The sequence below is a fragment of the Papio anubis genome, chromosome 20 (genome assembly GCF_008728515.1).
Source record: "Papio anubis isolate 15944 chromosome 20, Panubis1.0, whole genome shotgun sequence".
Classification (NCBI taxonomy): domain Eukaryota; kingdom Metazoa; phylum Chordata; class Mammalia; order Primates; family Cercopithecidae; genus Papio; species Papio anubis.
The window spans coordinates 29,947,307-29,966,070 of record NC_044995.1 but is presented as its reverse complement, the minus strand read 5'-3'; the positions used below and the strand labels follow the sequence as shown (position 1 = coordinate 29,966,070).

Sequence of the window (18,764 nt, the reverse complement as noted above, 5' to 3'; positions counted from 1 at the left end):
GCTGTATTCCTAGATATTTTATTCTCTTCGTAGTGATTGTGAAGGGGTTCTGTTTTTGGTTTGACTTTTGGCATGCATGTTTTTGATTTATAGAGATGCCACTAATTTTTGTTCATTTATTTTGTATTCTGAAATTTTATTGAAGGGTTTTTTGTCAGTTTGAAAAGCTATTCTAGGCCTGACGCAGTGGCTCATGCCTGTAATCCCAGCACTTTGGGAGGCCTAGGTGGGCAGATCATCTGAGGTTGGGAGTTTGAGACCAGCCTGACCAACATGGAGAAACCCCGTCTCTACTAAAAAACCAAAATTAGCCGAGTGTGGTGGTGCATACCTTTAAACCCAGCTACTCAGGAAGGCTGAGGCAGGAGAATCGCTTGAACCCAGGAGGCGGAGGTTGCAGTGAGCCGAGATCACGCCACTGCACAACAGCCTGGACAACAAGAGTGAAACTCGGTCTCAAAAAAAAAAAAAAAGAAAAGAAAAGCTTTTCTGCTGAGATTACAGGGTTTTTCAGATACAGCATTATGTCATCTGTAAACAGAAATAAGTTTGACTTCCTTTCTTCCTGTTCATATGTCTTTTATTTTTTTATCTTGCCTAATTGCTCTGGCCAGGACTTCCAATTTTATGTTGAATAGGAGTGTTGAGAGGAGGCATCCTTGTCTTGTGCCTGTTTTCAAAGAAAAATGATTCCAATTTATGTGTGTTCAGTATGTTGGCTGTGGGTTTGTGATAGATAACTCATTATTTTGAAGTATGCACCTTCCATCCCTAGTTTGTTGAGGCTTTTTAACATAAAAATGTTAAGTTTTATTGAAAGCCTTTTCTGCATCTATTGACATAATTTTGTGCTTTCTGTCTTTAGTTTTTGTTTTTTTTTTGTTTTTTTTTTTTGAGACGGAGTCTTGCTCTGTCACCCAGGCTGGAGTGCAGTGGCACCATCTCGACTCACTGCAAGCTCTACCTCCCAAGTTTAAGCATTTCTTCTGCCTCAGCCTCCCAAGTAACTGGGGTTATAGGCACCCGCTGATAAGCCCAGCTAATTTTTGTATTTTTAGTAGAGATGGAATTTCACCATGTTGACCAGGCTGCTCTTGAACTCCTGACCTCAGGTGATCCACCCGCCTCAGCCTCCCAGAGTGCTGGGATTACAGGCGTGAGCCACCACTCCTGGCCCTGTCTTTAGTTCTTATTATGTGATGAATCACATTTATTAATTCACACGTGATTTTTTTTTTTCCTTTGAGATGGAGTCTCACTCTGTTGCCCAGGCTGGAGTACAGTGGCACGATCTCAGCTCACTGCAACCTCTGCCTCCCGGGTTCAAGCGATTCTCCTGCCTTAGCCTCTCAAGCAGCTGAATTACAGGTGCTTGCTACCATACCCGGCTAATTTTGTCTTTTTAGTAGAGACAGGGTTTTGCCATGTTGGCCTGGCTGGTCTTGAACTCCTGACCCTGGGTGATCTGCCTGCTTTGGCTTCCCAAAGTGCTGGGATTACAGGCGTGAGCCACCATGCCCCACCTCATGTATGTTGAATTAGCCTTGCATCCCCAAAATAAACCCTACTTGATCATAGTTGGTTAGGCTTTTGATGTCCTGCTCAATTTGGTTTGCCAATATTTTGTTGAGAATTTTTGCATCAATGTTCATCAAGAATATTGGTCTGAAGTTTTCTTCTTTTGTTTTATCTCTGTCAAGTTTTGGTATCAGAATGGTGCCATTTTTAGTTTTTTGGAATAGTTTTAGTAGAAGTGGTACCAGCTGTCCTTTGTACATCTACTAGAATGCAGCTGTGAATCTATCTGGTCCTAGGCTATTTTGGTTGGTAGGCTATTTATTACTAATTAAATTCTCAAGCTTGTTATTGATCTATTAAGGGCTTTGATTTCTTTTTTGTTCAGTCTTGAGAGGATATATTTATTCAATAATTTTTCCGGCCGGGTGCGGTGACTCACGCCTGTAATCCCAGCACTTTGGGAGGCCGAGGTGGGCGGATCATGAGGTCAGGAGATCAAGACCATCCTGACCAACACGGTGAAACCTCGTCTCTACTTCAAATACAAAAATTAGCTGGGCGTGGTGGCGGGCACCTGTAGTCCCAACTACTCAGGAGGCTGAGGCAGGAGAACGGCGCAAACTCGGGAGGCGGAGCTTGCAGTGAGCCAAGATCGTGCCTGTGCACTCTAGCCTGGGTGACAGAGCACGACTCCATCTCAAAGAATAATAATAACAAATTTTCCATTTCTTCTAGATTTTCAAGTTTGTGTGCATAGAGGTATTCATAGTAGACTTCAATATATTTTTGTGGGGTCAGTGGTAATGTCCCTTTTGTCATTTTTAATTGTGTTTATTTGGATCTTTTCCTTTTTCTTCATTAATCTTACTGGTTATTTTATTTTATTTTTTTTAAAGATTTTACTCCTGTAATTGTTGATCTTTTGTATAGTTTTTCATGTCAAAATCTCCTTCCATTCAGAAATTATTTTGGTTATTTTTTCTGCTAGCTTAGAGGTTGATTTGCTCTTGCTTCTCTCGGTGTTTTATTTATGATGTCAGGCTGTTAAACTGAAGTCTTTCTAACTTTTCAGTGTAAGCATTTAATGCTATAATTTTTTTCTCCTAATGCTACCTTAGCTATGTTGCAAAAATTCTGGTATGTTGTATTTGTTCTCATTTTTTTCAAAGAACTTCTTGGTTCCTGCCTTAATTTCATTATTTACCCAAAAGTAGTTCAAGTTCAGGTTGTTTAATTTCCTTGTAATTGTATGATTCAAGTGATTTTCTTTGCATTGAATTACATTTTTATCAAGCTGTGGCCTCTGTGTGTGGTTCTAGAGTATGTGCCATGTAATGATGAGAAGACTATACTATGTTGTTTTTAGATGGAGAGTTCTGTAGAAGTCTATTAGGACTGTTTAGTCACGTGTTGAGTTTAGGTCTTAATATCTTTGTTAATTTTCTGCCTCAATAATGTGTCTATTAGTGCCCGTGGGTGTTGTAGTCTCCCACTATTATTGTGTCAGTATCTCATTCTCTTCATAGGTCTCTAACAACTTGATTTGTTTATGTGCACCCATCAATTTATTATAACACCTTTCTCTCTTCTGCTTTTTTACCGTAAACATTCTTTCAGGTTCACAATTCAGATGTCCAAGAGTTCAAGAACATGTCCAGTGACCTGGTTGTTTTAGGAGAAAATGTAAATTAGTAATAAGAGGCTTTATTCACATACATGAAAATAAGGGAGGATATATTATTCATCTCTGTTTTATTAAAGCATTTAGATTATATGTAGATATTTTTCTCTGCTTTTTTGAAATATACGTAAATTATATTAACAGCTAAATAAACCTTTCGTCATTTTTTTTTTTTTTTTTGAGATGAAGTCTCGCACTGTCGCCCAGGTTGGAGTGCAGTGGCATGATCTTGGCTCACTGCAAGCTCTGCCTCCCGGGTTTACGCCATTCTCCTGCCTCAGCTTCCTGAGTAGCTGGGACTATAGGCACCCACAACCACGCCCGGCTAATTTTTTGTACTTTTAGTAGAGACGGGGTTTCACCATGTTAGCCAGGATGGTCTCGATCTCCTGACCTCGTGATCCGCCTGCCTTGGCCTCCTAAAGTGCTGGGATTACAGGCATGAGCGACTGCACCCGGCCTTGTCATTCTTTTTGACTCAGGATTGTCTTTATTTGTAACCTGAGATTCATTGCTTTGTTTTTGCTGTGGCAAAAGTTTATTTTTTAAATTTTTTGTCATTAAAAGTACACACAGATTTGTTCAGAGTAAAGCTCATTTTAAGAGCACATGAAAGTTGGACACAAAGGTGGAATTACATTTAGCTGTAGAATGATAAATACTAAAAGATACAGAGTAAGTTCCTTTGACAGAAACTTGATTATCCAAGGTACTTATTTGCAGGCTGAAGTACTTACAATACAAAAACAAGGTCCGGGCGCGGTGGCTCACGCCTGTAATCCCAGTGCTTTGGGAAGCCAAAGCGGGCAGATCATTTGGGGTCAGGAGTTCGAGACCAGCCTGACCAACATAGTGAAATCCTGTCTCTACTAAAAACACACACACACACACACACACACACACACACACACACACGCCAGGCATGGTGGCGCATGCCTGTAGTTCCAGCTACTTAGGAGGCTGAGGCAGAAGAATCGCTTGAACCTGGGAGGCAGTGGTTACAGTAAGTGCGGATCTCGCCACTGCACTCCAGCCTGGGCAACAGAGTGAGACTCCGTCACCCAAAAAATAAAATAAAATAAAATAAAAATGCAGACTCAGTCAGATATTGCTGCTTTCTGTTTTCTCTGTAAACTTTAAAACTTTAAAAAGCCAACAAAGATTACAATACTTTAAGATGGAGATTAGTTGTCTTCATTTGTGCCAGATGTATTTGTGTTGTGACAAGAGTGCCAAGTTTAAGGGACTCTGTGCTGTGCCTGCTTCTCTAACTAATGCTAATCATGAGCCGAGGGGGAGCATCCTCAGCATTGACAGGGGACTTATTTAAAACACACATTCATGGACCTTTCCATACCTGCAAAATCACATTACATAGAGTGAGACCAACATTACCAGGTGATTTATAAGCTCATTAAAGCTCGAGAGGCAATGCTTAGTTAAGTGGTTATAAGCCCAGGCTGCTGATTACAATCACATGGCCAATTTGCAGAACTCTTTTTACTGGTGCCCTTCCCACAGGTTCTGTTTAATGTTCTGGGTGGAAGCATTCTTGTTATTTTAATTAACTGCCTCATGTAACTCTAAGTTGTGGCCAGAATCAAGTATAGGGGGTTCAAGATACATTTATAAGAGTTAAGTTTCACCTATGCACTAAAGGGTAGTCCTAGAGCCTCTTTTGTTTGGGTTTCATAGGGACAGGGCAGTGTGGCTCATATTTTTATTACTGTAGCAGAAATTGCTGGCAGGAGAGGGCACCTGAAGACAGGAAAGGAGAAACTTATATTTTTATATCTGTACAGCAGCTCATTGTTGCTGAATCTCTTCTGTTATAAAGTACAGAAATGGGTGGAGTTTTTTCTGTTTTGAGTCTTCTGCCTGTGAGTGTGGTGGTAGCAGGTAAACAGGTGGTGCTGACACCTTTTAAGGCATAGTCTCAAGATGCGGTGTAGTTTGTCCAGAGAATCTTATCTGAGAAAGAATTCTAGAAAAGAAGGAGAAAAAGGAAAAAATGGCATTCTAAATGATGAAATATTGAATACTTATTTTATTTTTATTTTACTTTAAGTTCCAGGATACATGTGCGGAATGTGCAGGTTTATTATATAGGTATATGTGTGCCACGGTGGTTTGCTGCACGTATTGACCCATCTTCTACGTGCCCTCCACTCCACAACAGGCCCTGGTGTGTGTTATTTCCCTCCCTGTATCCATGTGTTCTCATTGTTCAACTACCACTTATGAGTGAGAACATGAAGTTTTTGGTTTTCTATCCCTGTGTTAGTTTGCTGAGGATGATGACTTCCAGCTTAATCCATGTTCCTACAAAGGACATGATCTTATTTCTTTGTATGGCTGTATAGTATTCCATGGTGTGTATGTACCACATTTTATTTATCCAATCTGTCATTGATGGGCATTTGGGTTGGTTCCATGTCTTTGCTGTTATGAATAGTGCTGCAATAAAAATACGTGTGCATGTGTCTTTATAGTAGAATGATTTGTATTTCTTTGAGTATATACCCAGTAATGGGATTGCTGGGTCAAATGGTATTTCTGGTTCTAGATCCTTGAGGAATCACCACACTGTCTTCCACGATGGTTGAACTAATATACATTCTCACCAACAGCGTAAAAGCGTTCCTGTTTCTTCACAGCCTCACCAGCATCTATTGTTTCTGACTTTTCAATAATCACCATTCTGACTGGTGTGAGATGGTCTCTCACTGTGGTTTTTATTTGTATATCTCTAATGATCAGTGATGTTGAACTTCTTTTCATGTGTGTTGGCTGCATAAATGCCTTCTGAGAAGCGTTTGTTCATCTTTTGCCCACTTTTTTTTTTTTTTTTTTTTAAGATGGAGTCTCACTCTGTCTCCCAGGCTGGAGTGCAGTGGCACTATCTCTCCTCACTGCAACCTCCACCTCCTGGGTTCAAGCGATTCTCCTGCCTCAGCCTCCCGAGTACCTGAGACTACAGACGCCCACCATGATGCCCAGCTAATTTTTGTATTTTTAGTAGAGGCAGGGTTTCACCATATTGGCCAGGCTGGTCTTGAACTCCAGACCTCAAACAGTCCACCCACCTCGGCCTCCCAAAGTGCTGGGATTATGGGCGTGAGCCACCATGCCCAGCCTTTGCTCACTTTTTGATGAAATTGTGTTTTTTTAAAAAAAAAAAAAAAAAGAAATTGTGTTTTTTTTCTTGTAAATTTTTTAAAGTTTCTTGTAAATTCTGAATACTAGATCTTTGTCAGATGGGTAGATTGCAAAATTTTTCTCCCATTCTGTAGTTTGCCTGTTCACTCTGCTAATAGTTTCTTTTTCTGTACAGAAGCTCTTTAGTCTAATTAAATCTTATTCTTCAATTTTGGCTTTTGTTGCAGTTGCTTTTGGCGTTTTCGTCATGAAGTCTTTGCCCATGCCTATGTCCTGAATGGTATTGCCTAGGTTTTCTTCTAGGGTTTTTATGGTTTTGAGTTTTACATTTAAGTCTTTAATCCATCTTGAGTAAATTTTTGTATAAAGTGTAAGGAAGAGGTCCAGTTTCAGTTTTCTGCATGTGGCTAGCCAGTTTTCTCAGGACCATTTATTGAATAGAAAATCCTTTCCCCATTGCTTGTTTTTGTCAGGTTTGTTGAATATCAGATGGTTGTAGATTGTGGTATTACTTCTGAGGGCTCTTTTCTGTTCCATTGGTCTATATGCCTGTTTTTGGAGCAGTACCATGTTGTTTTGCTTACCGTAGTCTTGTAGTGTATCTTGAAGTCAAGTAGTGTGATGCTGCCATCTTTGTTCTTTTTGCTTGAGGTTGTCTTGGCTATATGGGCTCTTTTTTGGTTCCATATGAAATTTAAAGTCATTTTTTTCCTAATTCTGTATGAAGGAGAATGTCAAGCGTGGATGGGAATAACATTGAGTCCATAAGGTACTTTGGGCAGTATGGCCATTTCATGATGTTGATTCGCCTTCTATCCATAAGGATGGGATGTTTTTCCATTTGGTTGTGTGCTATACTTCCCTTTGGGCAGTGGTTTGTAGTTTGTCCTTGAAGGGATTATTCATTCATGGTGGCTGTATTTTTACATATTTTTATTCTTTTTATAACCCAATTGAAGTTTGTTTATGATTTGTCTTTGTCTATTGTTAAGCCCATAGGAATGCCTGTGATTTTGTACGTGAAGTGCATCCTGAGACTTTGCTGAGTGACTTATCAGCTTAAAGTTTTGGGCTGAGATGGTGAATTTTCTAAATATAGAGTGTCATCTGAAAACAAGAGAGAGGAATTTGTTCCCATGGCTTCTATTTGGGCCTGTTTCTTTTCCTCACCTGATTGCCCTGGCCAAACTTTAATACTGTTCAGCAGGAATGGTGAGAAGGACATCCTTGTCTTGTGCTGAACGAGATGCGGCTTTTCCGAACAGTGTATTGCTTGCGTGTGTTTGTCATAAACAGCTCTTACTGTACAGATATGTTCCCTCAACACCTGGTTTATTGAGAGTTCTTAACATGAAAGAAAGTTGAATTTTATCAAAGGCCTTTTCTGCATCTATTGAGATAATCATGTGGTTTTGTCTTTAGTTCTGTTTATGTCGCCAGATTACATATTTATTGAAGTTGCATATGTTTGAACCAGCCCACCTCCACAGGGATGAAGCCGACTTGATCATGATGCGTAAGTTTTGTTTTGTTTTTTTGAGACGGAGTTTTGCTCTTGTTGCCCAGTGCAATGGTGCGATCTCGGCGCACCGCAACCTCCGCCTTCCAGGTTCAAGTGATTCTCCTGCCTCTGGCTCTCCAGTAGCTGGGATTACGGTTTTACCACCCGGCTAATTTTTTGTACTTTTAGTAGACGGAGTTTCTCTGTGTTAGGTGGGAAGCTGTCTTGAACCTGTCCTCAGAGTGATCTGCCCGCCTCGGCCGCCCAAAGTGGTGGGATTTCAGGCGTGAGCCACTGCACCTGGCCTGGTGGATGTTTTTTGAAGTGCTGCTGGATTCCGTTTGCCAGTTTTTTTTTTTTTTTGACAGTTTCATTCTTGTTGCTGGGCGGTGCTGTGGTGCAGTCCCAGCTCCTGCAACTGCTCGGGTTCAAGTAGTTCTCCTGCCCCAAGCCTCCCAGCCTAGATTAGGTGCCCGCCACTGCCACAATTTTTTCTTTTCTTTTTTTTTTAATTAGAGGCAGGGTTTCACCACGTTGGCCAGGCTGGTCTCGAGCTCCTGAACTCAGGTAATCTGCCCTGGCACTCAAGTGCTCTGATTACAGTGTGACTTCACATGCCAGCGTTAGTTTTTAGTATTTTATTGAGGATCTTCGCATCGATGTTCATCAGGAATATTGGCCTGAAGTTTTGTTGTTGTTGTTGTGTCTCTTCCAGGTTTTAGTATTAGGATGATGTTGATGTCATAAAATGAGTTAGGAAGGAATCCCTCTTTTTCAGTAGCTTGAAATAGTTTCAGAAGGAATGGTACCAGCTGCTCTTTGTACCTCTGGTAGAATTTGGTTGTGAATCTGTCTGGTCCTGGGCTATTTTTGGTTGGTAGGTTATTCATTGCTGCACCTCCGTTCAAGAACTTGTTGATAGTCTATTCAGGGTGGCTTCTTCTTGGTTTAGTCTTGGGAGGGTGTACGTGTCTAGAAATTTATCCATTTCACCTAGGTTTTGTAGCTTATTTCCATAGAAGTGTTTATAGTATACTAGTCTAGCCAGCAGTCTATTTTGTTAATTTTTTTTTTTTTTTTTTTTTGAGACAGAGTTGATTGCTCTGTGGTCCAGGCTGGAGTGCAGTGGCACAATCTTGGCTCACTGCAACCTCCACTTCCCAGGTTCAAGTGATTCTGCTGCCTCAGCCTCCCGAGTAGCTGGGATTACAGGCGTGCACCACCATGCCCAGCTAATTTTTGTATTTTTGGTAGAGACAGGGTTTCATCATGTTGGCCAGGTTGCTCTCCAACTCCTGACCTCAGGTGATCCCCCCCATCTCGGCCTCCCAAAGTACTGGGATTACAGGGGTGAGCCACCGTGCCTGGCCCTATTTTGTTAATTTTTTCAAAAATATCTCCTGGATTCATTGAGTTGGTTTTTTTGTTTGTTTGTTTTGTTTTGTTTTTGTTTTTGTTTTGAGGGTTTTTCATGTCTATCTCCTTCAGTTCTGCTCTCATCTTAGCTATTTCTTGTCCTCTGCTAGCTTTTGGAATTGGATTTCTTTGCTCCTGCTTTCTAGCTCTTTAATTTTTTTTTTTTTTTTTTTTTGAGATGGAGACTCACTGTGTCATCCAGGCTGGAGTGCAGTGGCATGATCTTGGCTCACTGCAACCTCCACCTCCTGGGTTCAAGCAATTCTCCCTGCCTCAACCTCTTGAGTAGCTGGGATTATAGGCACCCACCACCACACCTGGCTAATTTTTCTATTTTTTAATAGAGATGGGGTTTTGACATATTGGCCCTGCTGGTCTTGATCTCCTGATTTCAGGTGATCTGCCTGCCTCAGCCTCCTAAAATGCTGAGATTACAGGCGTGAGTCACTGCACCACGACTTAGCTCTTTTAATTGTGATGTTAGGGTGTCGATTTGAGATTTTTCTAGCTTTCTGATGTGGGCATTTAGTGCTATAAATTTCCCTTTTAACTCTGTCCCAGAGATTCTAGTATGTTGTGTCTTTCTTCTCATTGGTTTCAAAGAACTTCTTGATTTCTGCCTTATTATTTACCCAGGAGTCATTCAGGAGCAGGTTGTTCATTTTTTATGTAAATGTGCACTTTTGAGTAAGTTTCCTAATCGTGAGTTCTAATTTGACTGTGCTGTGATCTGAGAGACTGTTTGTTACCATTTCAGTCCTGTTGCATTGGCTGAGGAGTGTTTTACTTCCAATTATGTGGTTGAGTTTAGAAAAGTGCTATGTGTCACTGAGAAAAATGTATATTCTGTTGATTTGGGGTGGTGAAGTCTGTAGATGCCTATTAGGTCCACTTGATCCAGAGCTGAGTTCAAGTCCTGAATATCCTAGTTAATTTTCTGTCCTATTGTTCTGTCTAATATTGACAGTGAGGTGTTAAGTCTCCCACCATGATTGTGTGGGCATCTAAGTCTCTTTGTAGGTCTCTCAGAACTTGTTTTATGAGTCTGAGTGCTCCTGCATTGGGTGCTTATATATTTAGGATAGTTAACTCTTCTTGTTGAATTGATTCCTTTACCATTAAGTAATGCCCTTCTTTGTCTTTTTTTAATCTTTGTTGGTTTAAAGTCTGTTTCACCAGAGCTAGGATTCCACCCCCTGCTTATTTCTGCTTGCCATTTGCTTGGTAAATTTTGCTTCATCCCTGTGTGTGTCTTTGCACATGAGATGGGTCTCCTGAATATAGCACACTGATGGGTCTTGACTCTTTATCCAATTTGCCAGTCTGTGTCTTTTAATTGGGGCATTTAGCTCATTTACATTTAAGAATAGTATTGTTCTGAAGTTGATCCTGTGATCATGATGGCGTCTGGTTATTCTGCACACTACTTGATGCTGTTTCTTCATAGTGTCATTGGTCTTCATGGTGTGTTTTTGTGGTGGCTGGTACCAGTTTTTCCTTTCCATATTTAGTGCTTTCTTCAGGAGCTCTTGCAAGCCAGACCTGGTGGAGACAAAATCCCTCAGCTTTTGCTTGTCTGGAAAGGATTTTATTTCTTTTTCTACTCATGCAGCTTAGTTTGGCTTGGTAAGAAATTCTGGGTTCAAAATTCTTTCCTTTAAGAATGTTGAATATTGGCCTCCATTGTCTTCTGGCTTGTAGGGTTTCTGCTGAGAGGTCCAATGTTAGTCTGATGGACTTATTTTGTAGGTGACCTGGCCTTTCTCTCTGGCTACCCTTAACATTTTTTTGTCATTTCAACCTTGGAGAATCTGATGATTATGTTTCTTGGGGTTGATCTTCTTGTGCAATATCTTAGTGGTGTTCTTGGTATTTCCTGAATTTGAATGTTAGCTTGTCTTGCTAAATTGGGGAAATTCTCCTGGATGATATCCTGAAGTGTGTTTTCCAGCTTGTTTCCATTCTCCCCCTTTCCTTCAGGTATTCCAGTCAATTGTAGGTTTGGCCTTTTTATGTAGTCCCATATTTCTCGGAGGCTTTGTTCATTCCTTTTCAGTCTTTTTTCTCTAATTTTGTCTGCATGCCTTATTTCAGCAAGGTGGTCTTCAAACTCTGATATTATTTTCTTCTACTTTGTCAGTTTGGCTATTGATACTTGTGTATGCTTCATCAAGTTCTCATGCTGTGTTTCTTAGCTCCCTCGGGTCATTTCTGTTCCTCTCTAAACTGGTTATTCTAGTTAGCAGCTCCTCTCTCTAACTTTTTCCCACAGTTCTTAGGTTTTTTGCATTCTGTTAGAACGTGCTCCTTTAGCACTCAGTGGAGTTTGTTATTGCCCATCTTCTGAAGTCTACTTCTGTCAATTTGTGTCTCTCATTCTCCGTCCAGTTCTGCACCCTTGCTGGAGAGGCATTGCAATCATTTGGAGAAGAGGAGGCACCCTTGCCTTTTGGGTTCTCCGTGTTTTTTTCATTGATTCTTTCTCATCTTCATGAGTTTGTCTAGTTTTGATCTTTGAGGCTGCTGACTCTTGGATGGGGTTCTTGTGGGGACTTTTTTGTTGCTGTTACTCATTTCTGTTTGTTTTTCTTTCAGTGGTCAGGTCCCTCTTCTGTATGGTTGCTGTGGTTTGCTGGGGGTTCACCTCAGGCCCTATTTATCTGGTTCACTCCTGAACCTGGAGATATTAAGGAGGTTGGAAGACATCAGGTAGGTGCTCTTCTTCCTCTGGAATGTCTGACCTTAAGGAACACCAATCTGATGCCAGTAGGAACACAGCTGTATAGGGTGTCTGACAACCCCTGTTGGAGTATCTCACCCAGTTGGGGCACGAGGAACAGGACCCATTTAATGAAGCACTTTTATTGTCCCTTGGTGGAGGGTATGCACTGGGTTAAACCCACTCCTGGGCTGCTTGGTTGCCCCAGAACTAGCAGGAGGAAAAGCTAAGTCTGCTCGTCTAGAGACTGGGCCACCTCTCTCCTTGAGGACTCGGAGCCAGAGAGATCAGAGTTCTGTCCCTGAGCCTAGCTGAAGCTGTTGGGACTTCACCACGGGGTGGCCCACAGTGTGAGGGATGGAGACCAGTCAGGCCTAAAGAGGTGCTGCTAGCTGCAGTCTGGCACAGCTGGTGTGTTGGGCTGTCAGGGGCACCTCTTGGAACCACGCCGTCCAGCATCCCTGCCATTACAGCAGGGAAAGCTACCGCCAGGAGCTATAGAGATGGCTGCGCCACTTCCCCTGCCCAGGGAGCCTGGTGTGTTAGACAGCTGTCAGTCCCAGTACTGGTTGCTGCCCCTGGGAGCTGAAATGGCTTAGAAGAGCAGGCAGCCTGGCCTGTGGTGCTGGGTCACACCCCTCCCTGAGACTCAGCAGGCTACCAAACCGATTTAGCTGAGGAGGTTGTTGAGAATCTGCACAGCTCTGGGGTTGGGACCCTAGGCCCCGGTGGCATGGGTTCCCCAGGTGAAATCTTTCAGTCTGTGGGTTGCACAGTTCCGTGGAAAAAGCATGGTTTTGTCAGCTAAGTAGCACACTCATTCACTGCCTCCCTTGGCTGGGGGGTGGGGGCTCCTCTGCCCTGTGCGTCTGTCAGGTGGGTGGCTGTACCACACTCTTCTTTCTTCCTCTCCCTGGGCCATGCCAGCTGCCTGGTCAGTTCTGATGAGAGAACCTGGATACCTCAGGTGCCAGTGCAGGATGCACAGGCCATTATGGTTCTTTTCAGTGGGAGCCTCTGATCACCACTGCTTCTAGTTGGCCGTCTTTGCCCCGCCCCTAAAAAATGTTTTTTGTTTTGTTTTTGTTTTTTGTTTTTTAAGCTAAACATGTCTCAGATGAAGAGCTGTGTCCACTCTGCCTCCTGGAATGCCACGTGTTCAATACTTGCAGAGCTTTAATTTTCTACTTGTGCTTTTTCTTCCTAATGAGTTTGTTTTAACTACTTTTTAGTTCTTATTATAGTCAAGGGGGTCTGAAAAACATTTCTTTCCTATATACCAGAGTCTTCTCTACATTATCAAGATCCTGCCTTCTTATATGTCATAAAGAATTCTCACGGTGAATTTATGAACTGCAATATTAAGAATGTTTCTTTTGTGGCTGTGGAACATGGAAAGGTGTGGATACTCAGTATTCCTATTGGGGAGAAGCTGGGGTCCTTAGTAAAGATGGAGAGCATGTAATGTTGAGGTTCCATCTCTGTTCTCCATTAGCTGTATGCAGAACAGGATTAAGAAAATGCTTATTTAAACAGGATGGCATTTATTACCTAGACAGTTTTGAAAAAAAAAAATTATTAGGAGATAATTATTTTTTAGGGTGTGAAAAAAAGACTACTGAAAATCACCATTAAAATGTACAGAACATGGGAGATACTGGTATCTGGAACTTTGCATAAAACCAATGTTTCTTTATGATTAAATTCAGGCTATAATTTACTTTTGGCTGGGAGATACCATAGCAGTGATGCTGTGTCCTTCTCTGTGCATCAGCACACCATAAAAATTTGTCTTCATGCAGTTGATGTTAGTAACTCACTTGGTTAATGAGCTCTGTGACATATTTTTTTCTATAGAGTTAATTATTTTTCTCTTAATTATTATATATCTTTATTCAGCAGATGTGCATGAACAATCACATTTAATCTGGTAGCTGACCTTTCTTAGGTTTTCTTTCCATTTATCTGTCTTTGGAAAATGAAAGCTCTCATCTTTGTTTATAGGCCAGAAAAACTGAAAAACACACAGGCTCTTCCACTTACTGGATGTTTGACAAAATAGTTTCCTTGGACCAAAAACATGGGCATTACTGGTGAGCTTGTTAGAGATTCAGAAACTCAGATTTTATTCCAGATTTTTTTTTTTGAGACAGAGTCTTGCTCTGTCATCCAGGCTGGAGTGCAGCGGCACGATTTCAGCTCACTGCAAGCTCCACCTCTGGGGTTCACGCCATTCTCCTGCCTCAGCCTCCTGAGTAGCTGGGACTACAGGCACCCACCGCCACGCCCGGCTAATTTTTTGTATTTTTAGTAGAGACGGGGTTTCACTGTGTTAGCCAGGATAGCCTCGATCTCCTGACCTCATGATCCATCCACCTCAGCCTCCCAAAGTGCTGGGATTACAGGCGTGAGCCACCACGCCCAGCCCAGATTTTCTGAAAAAATAATCTGCATTAACAAGATCTCCAGTTTATCATACACATTAATATTTGAGCAGTGTTTTCTAACTGAATATGTCTTTTCCATCTGAAAAATTTACACAACTTATTCTGTATGATGTAAATATAGCATTCAAAAATGTACATGTTAGTGTTAATGCCCTCAATTTTATATTTCATCATCCAGAAAAGTATCATCTATGCATTGATGTTGTGGATCTTATACCACTCACTCTCTTTTCTCAGAGTTAGAGAATACATTAGAGAATATTTCTGTGTTGAAAGTTATTTATTAAATATTTTCAGTCACTCCTATAAGTAAGAACCAGTTCTCTTTACTCTTGTTTTGCCTTGAGTCAAATTAAAAATTCTGTTCCTGGCCACTTGGTAAATATGTGTGTGTGTGTTTGTATGTTTTTCAGGGAGCGTTGACATTTAGGGATGTGGCCATAGAATTCTCTCTGGAGGAGTGGCAATGCCTGGACACTGCACAGCAGAATTTATATAGGAATGTGATGTTAGAGAACTACAGAAACCTGGTCTTCCTGGGTGAGGATAACTTCAGTACACAATTCCCTAATATACCCTATAAGTTTTATTTCTCTTTTTTTGTAGAATGGTTTTTGGTAATTTATGCTTTCAGATCTCTGTGTTTTTTGTTTGTTTGTTTGTTTGTTTGTTTGTTTTTAAACTTCAAGCTTCGTCTATGTAGAAAGGAATTTCAAGATGTTTCATTTTGACCTGAACTTTCCACACTCCTGAGCTGATCTGTGTCTTTTCACTCTAGATTAGTGTTAATTTTGGAAATTTAGTGGCATAACATAACTGTTGCCCACATCTTAAAATGTAATTGCCACTACCAATTTTTGATTTAGTAGTACCAGGTAGTAAAATTAAGAACTTACAAAATTAAAATATTTCCTAAATATTTTAAATTTTTTGTTGTAAATGAGTATTTTGGAATTAATTTACTAGAATATTCTGTTACATCATTTTTACTGAACCCATTACCAAATTGATAATTGGAGAATATGAGCACGATTCATGCTATATTTAATAAAACAGGTATTGCTGTCTCTAAGCCAGACCTGATCACCTGTCTGGAGCAAGGAAAAGAACCTTGGAATGTGAAGAGACATGAGATGGGAGCTGAACCCCCAGGTAGGTGAGAGTGAAAGTGAATACAACAGACAACACAGATGAGAGGTCCAAAGCAGAAAAAAGAAAAGTCCTTAAAATGATTTGAAATCTGTGTTCCAAAGGAAATAGTTTCTAGGAAGCCTGAATTTTTTTTTATTTTGCTCTCACAAAGAAGCATCTTCTGTCTGATCTTTGTAAAATCACTAAAGATTTTACTTTCCCTTTGGTGACCTTCCTTCAAGTTTACAGTGACAGCCAAGACAGTCCTCTTCGTGGCATATAAGAGACTGCAAAATCTGACTGCTTCTTCGTTGTTTTTGAAAACACACAGATAATCTGCAAAATTTTGAGAAACTCTGTGTTAAACTGTTTTTTAAGTTCTCTTTTTACATCATGTCCTAAGTGTGTGAGAGTAGTGGTTTCTGTTCCGTTGTCTTTTTATTGCTAATTTTTCTGCACATTGCATTCTGTCTTCTTCTTATAGTCTTGAAGTATAGTTTGAAATTATAAAGTATGATGTTCTTGTGCTTTGTTCTTTTTTTTTTTTTTCAAGATTGCTTTGGCTATTCAAAGTTTACTGTAGTTCTGTGTGAAAATTGTATTTTCTTTTTTTGTTGTTGTTGTTTGAGACGGAGTCTCGCTCTGTCACCCAGGCTGGAGTGCAGTGGCACCATCTCGGCTCACTGCAACCTCTGCCTCCCGGGTTCAAGCAATTCTTCTGCCTCAGCCTCCCAAGTAGCTGGGACTACAGGTGTGAGCCATCACACCTGGCTAATTTTTGTATTTTTAGTAGAGACGGGGTGTCACCATATTGGCCTGGCTGGTCTTGAACTCCTAGACTTCATGATCCGTCTGCCTCGGCCTCCCAAAGTGCTAGGATTACAGGCATGAGCCACCACGCCTGGCCGAGAATTGTATTTTCTATTACTGTAAAAAAAATACTGGAATTTTGATAGGGAATTTATTGAATCTAGAGATCATTGTAGATAATATGGCACTTTAATAATATTCTTTCAGCCGGGCATGGTGGCTCACACCTGTAATCCCTGCACTTTGGGAGGCCAAGGCAGGTGGATCACCTGAGGTGTTTTTTGACCCTGACTCAAAAACACTGTACTGTACATTTCAGGCATGTGAAGTATATTTACATTGTTTTATAAAAGACTTCTAGAAATTGTACAATACCCATTAAACAACTACCAATTTTTCCCATTTCCTGGCACTTTTCAAATACCATTCTTTTTTCTGTTTCTAAGAGTGTAACTGCTTTATATATCTCATAAAATCTCTGTCTGTGGCTGGCTCATTTTATTTTGCATAAAGTCATCAAGAGTTACTTTTATAGTTGTTAGAATATTTCCTGCTTTTTTTCAAACTGAGTAATATTTTGGTATTTTTATATTTCAAATTATATCTGCTGAACGATTTGGTGACCGAAATTTGCCTTGCTTTTACCTATTGACTTTTAGTAACAATGCTAAAATAATTGTGGGTATGCAAGTGACTCTTCATGTGACCATATATGTGAGAGTTTATATATGTGCTGCATTCTATTTTATTAGTCTACTTTTTCACCTTTATACTCATATACCAAGTTGTTTTAATTCTGTAGCTTTGTGATGTGTTTTGAAATCAGGAACTGTAATGCCTCCAACATTGTTTTGTTTCGTTTTTAATATTTTTGGGTACTTTATTGTCTGTAGAGATTCTGTATACTCGAAGGATTGCTGTTTCTGTTTCTTCAAAAATGTAATGAGAAATTTGAAAAACATTGCGTTAAATCTGTAGATTGTATTGAGCAGGATGGACATCGTTACAATATTACCTTTTTCAGCCTTTCACAAGAGCATGTTTAAGAGTGTGTTAATTTCTATATATTTGTTAATTTTTCAGTTTTTTTTCTCTTATTGTATACTCATTTCATTTTGGTGATAGAAAGTAATTTACAAAATTTCAGTTTTAAAAAATTTGGTGAGACTTATTTTCTTTTTTTGGCATAAGAGGTGGTCTATCAAGGAAAATGTTGTATTAGCTGTTGAGAACCATGTGTGTCCTGGTGTTGAGTGTTTTCTATACCTCTGTTAGAAATAATTGTGTTATACTGCCTGGAAGCCCTGTATTCCCTTACTAATATTCTCATTTAATTTTTATTGCAGAAAGTGCAGTGTTAAAATACCCTACTATAATTACGTTGCTGTCTATGTGTCTCTGTTGTTATGTCAATATTTGCTATATATGTTTGGAGCCCTAATGTGAGATGCACACACACACACACACACACACACACAGATATATATACACATTTTTCATAGGTTCCCAGTGAGTAAATCTCAAGTCATCATTGTTGTTGTTGTTGTTGTTTTGAGACAGAGTCTCACTCTGTGTCCCAGGCTGGAGTGCAGTGGTGTGATCTCGGCTCACTGCAACCTCTGCCTCCTGGGTTCAAGCAACTCTCCTGCCTCAGCCTCCTGAGTAGCTAGAATTACAGGTGGCTGCCACCATGCCTGGCTAATGTTTCTATTTTTAGTTGAGACAGGGGTTCACCATGTTAGCCAGGCCAGTCTCGAACTCCTGATCTCAAGTGATCAGGAGGATCACTTGATCCTGCCTCGGCCTCCCAGAGTGCTGGGATTACCAGCATGAGCCACCGTGCGCAGCCTAAATCTATAAGTTTTAATGTCCTTTTTTGTCTCTTTGGAGTTTTGACTTCAAGTACATTTTATAAAATATGACAGTTTTTGACGTAAGATGTAGCTTGCATAATATTATGTTGATTTCTTCTGCTCTCATTTGATTAATATTTGTATGAAATGCATTCTTCCATCTTGCCCCTTTTAGTGTTTTTTATCATTAGATCTCTACTGACTTTTGTAGAAAAAAAAGTTGGATCTTGGCTTTTAAAAATTTTAATAAATCTATTTATTGAAAGTGTGTCCCTTGATTTGAAAGTTAATTTGATATATATATTTAAGTAATTGTCTGATAGAGACCTTACTGTTATGTTTTTAATTATTTTATTTGATTCTTGCATCTTTGTTTCTCATTTTCTCTCTGTCTTTGTGTCTTTTGATTTTTGTATTGATATGCTTTTACTTATTTCTAATTCACTTTTGTATATTTGTACAGATTTTTTTTTTTGTGGTACCTTGGGGCTTCCATAAAACCTCTATAAGAAACAACAGTATATTTTTA

At 40.1% G+C, this 18,764-nt stretch overlaps 1 protein-coding gene across 1 annotated transcript in view; it reads left to right on the top strand.

Annotated features, from left to right (window-relative positions):
• LOC108584132 (zinc finger protein 98-like) overlaps window positions 1-18,764 on the top strand; it is a 32,757-nt gene that overhangs the window by 8,825 nt on the left and 5,168 nt on the right. Inside the window, 2 exon segments of the mRNA XM_031660344.1 lie at window positions 14,855-14,981; window positions 15,498-15,593. Of these exon segments, the coding sequence (XP_031516204.1) occupies window positions 14,855-14,981; window positions 15,498-15,593 (223 nt within the window).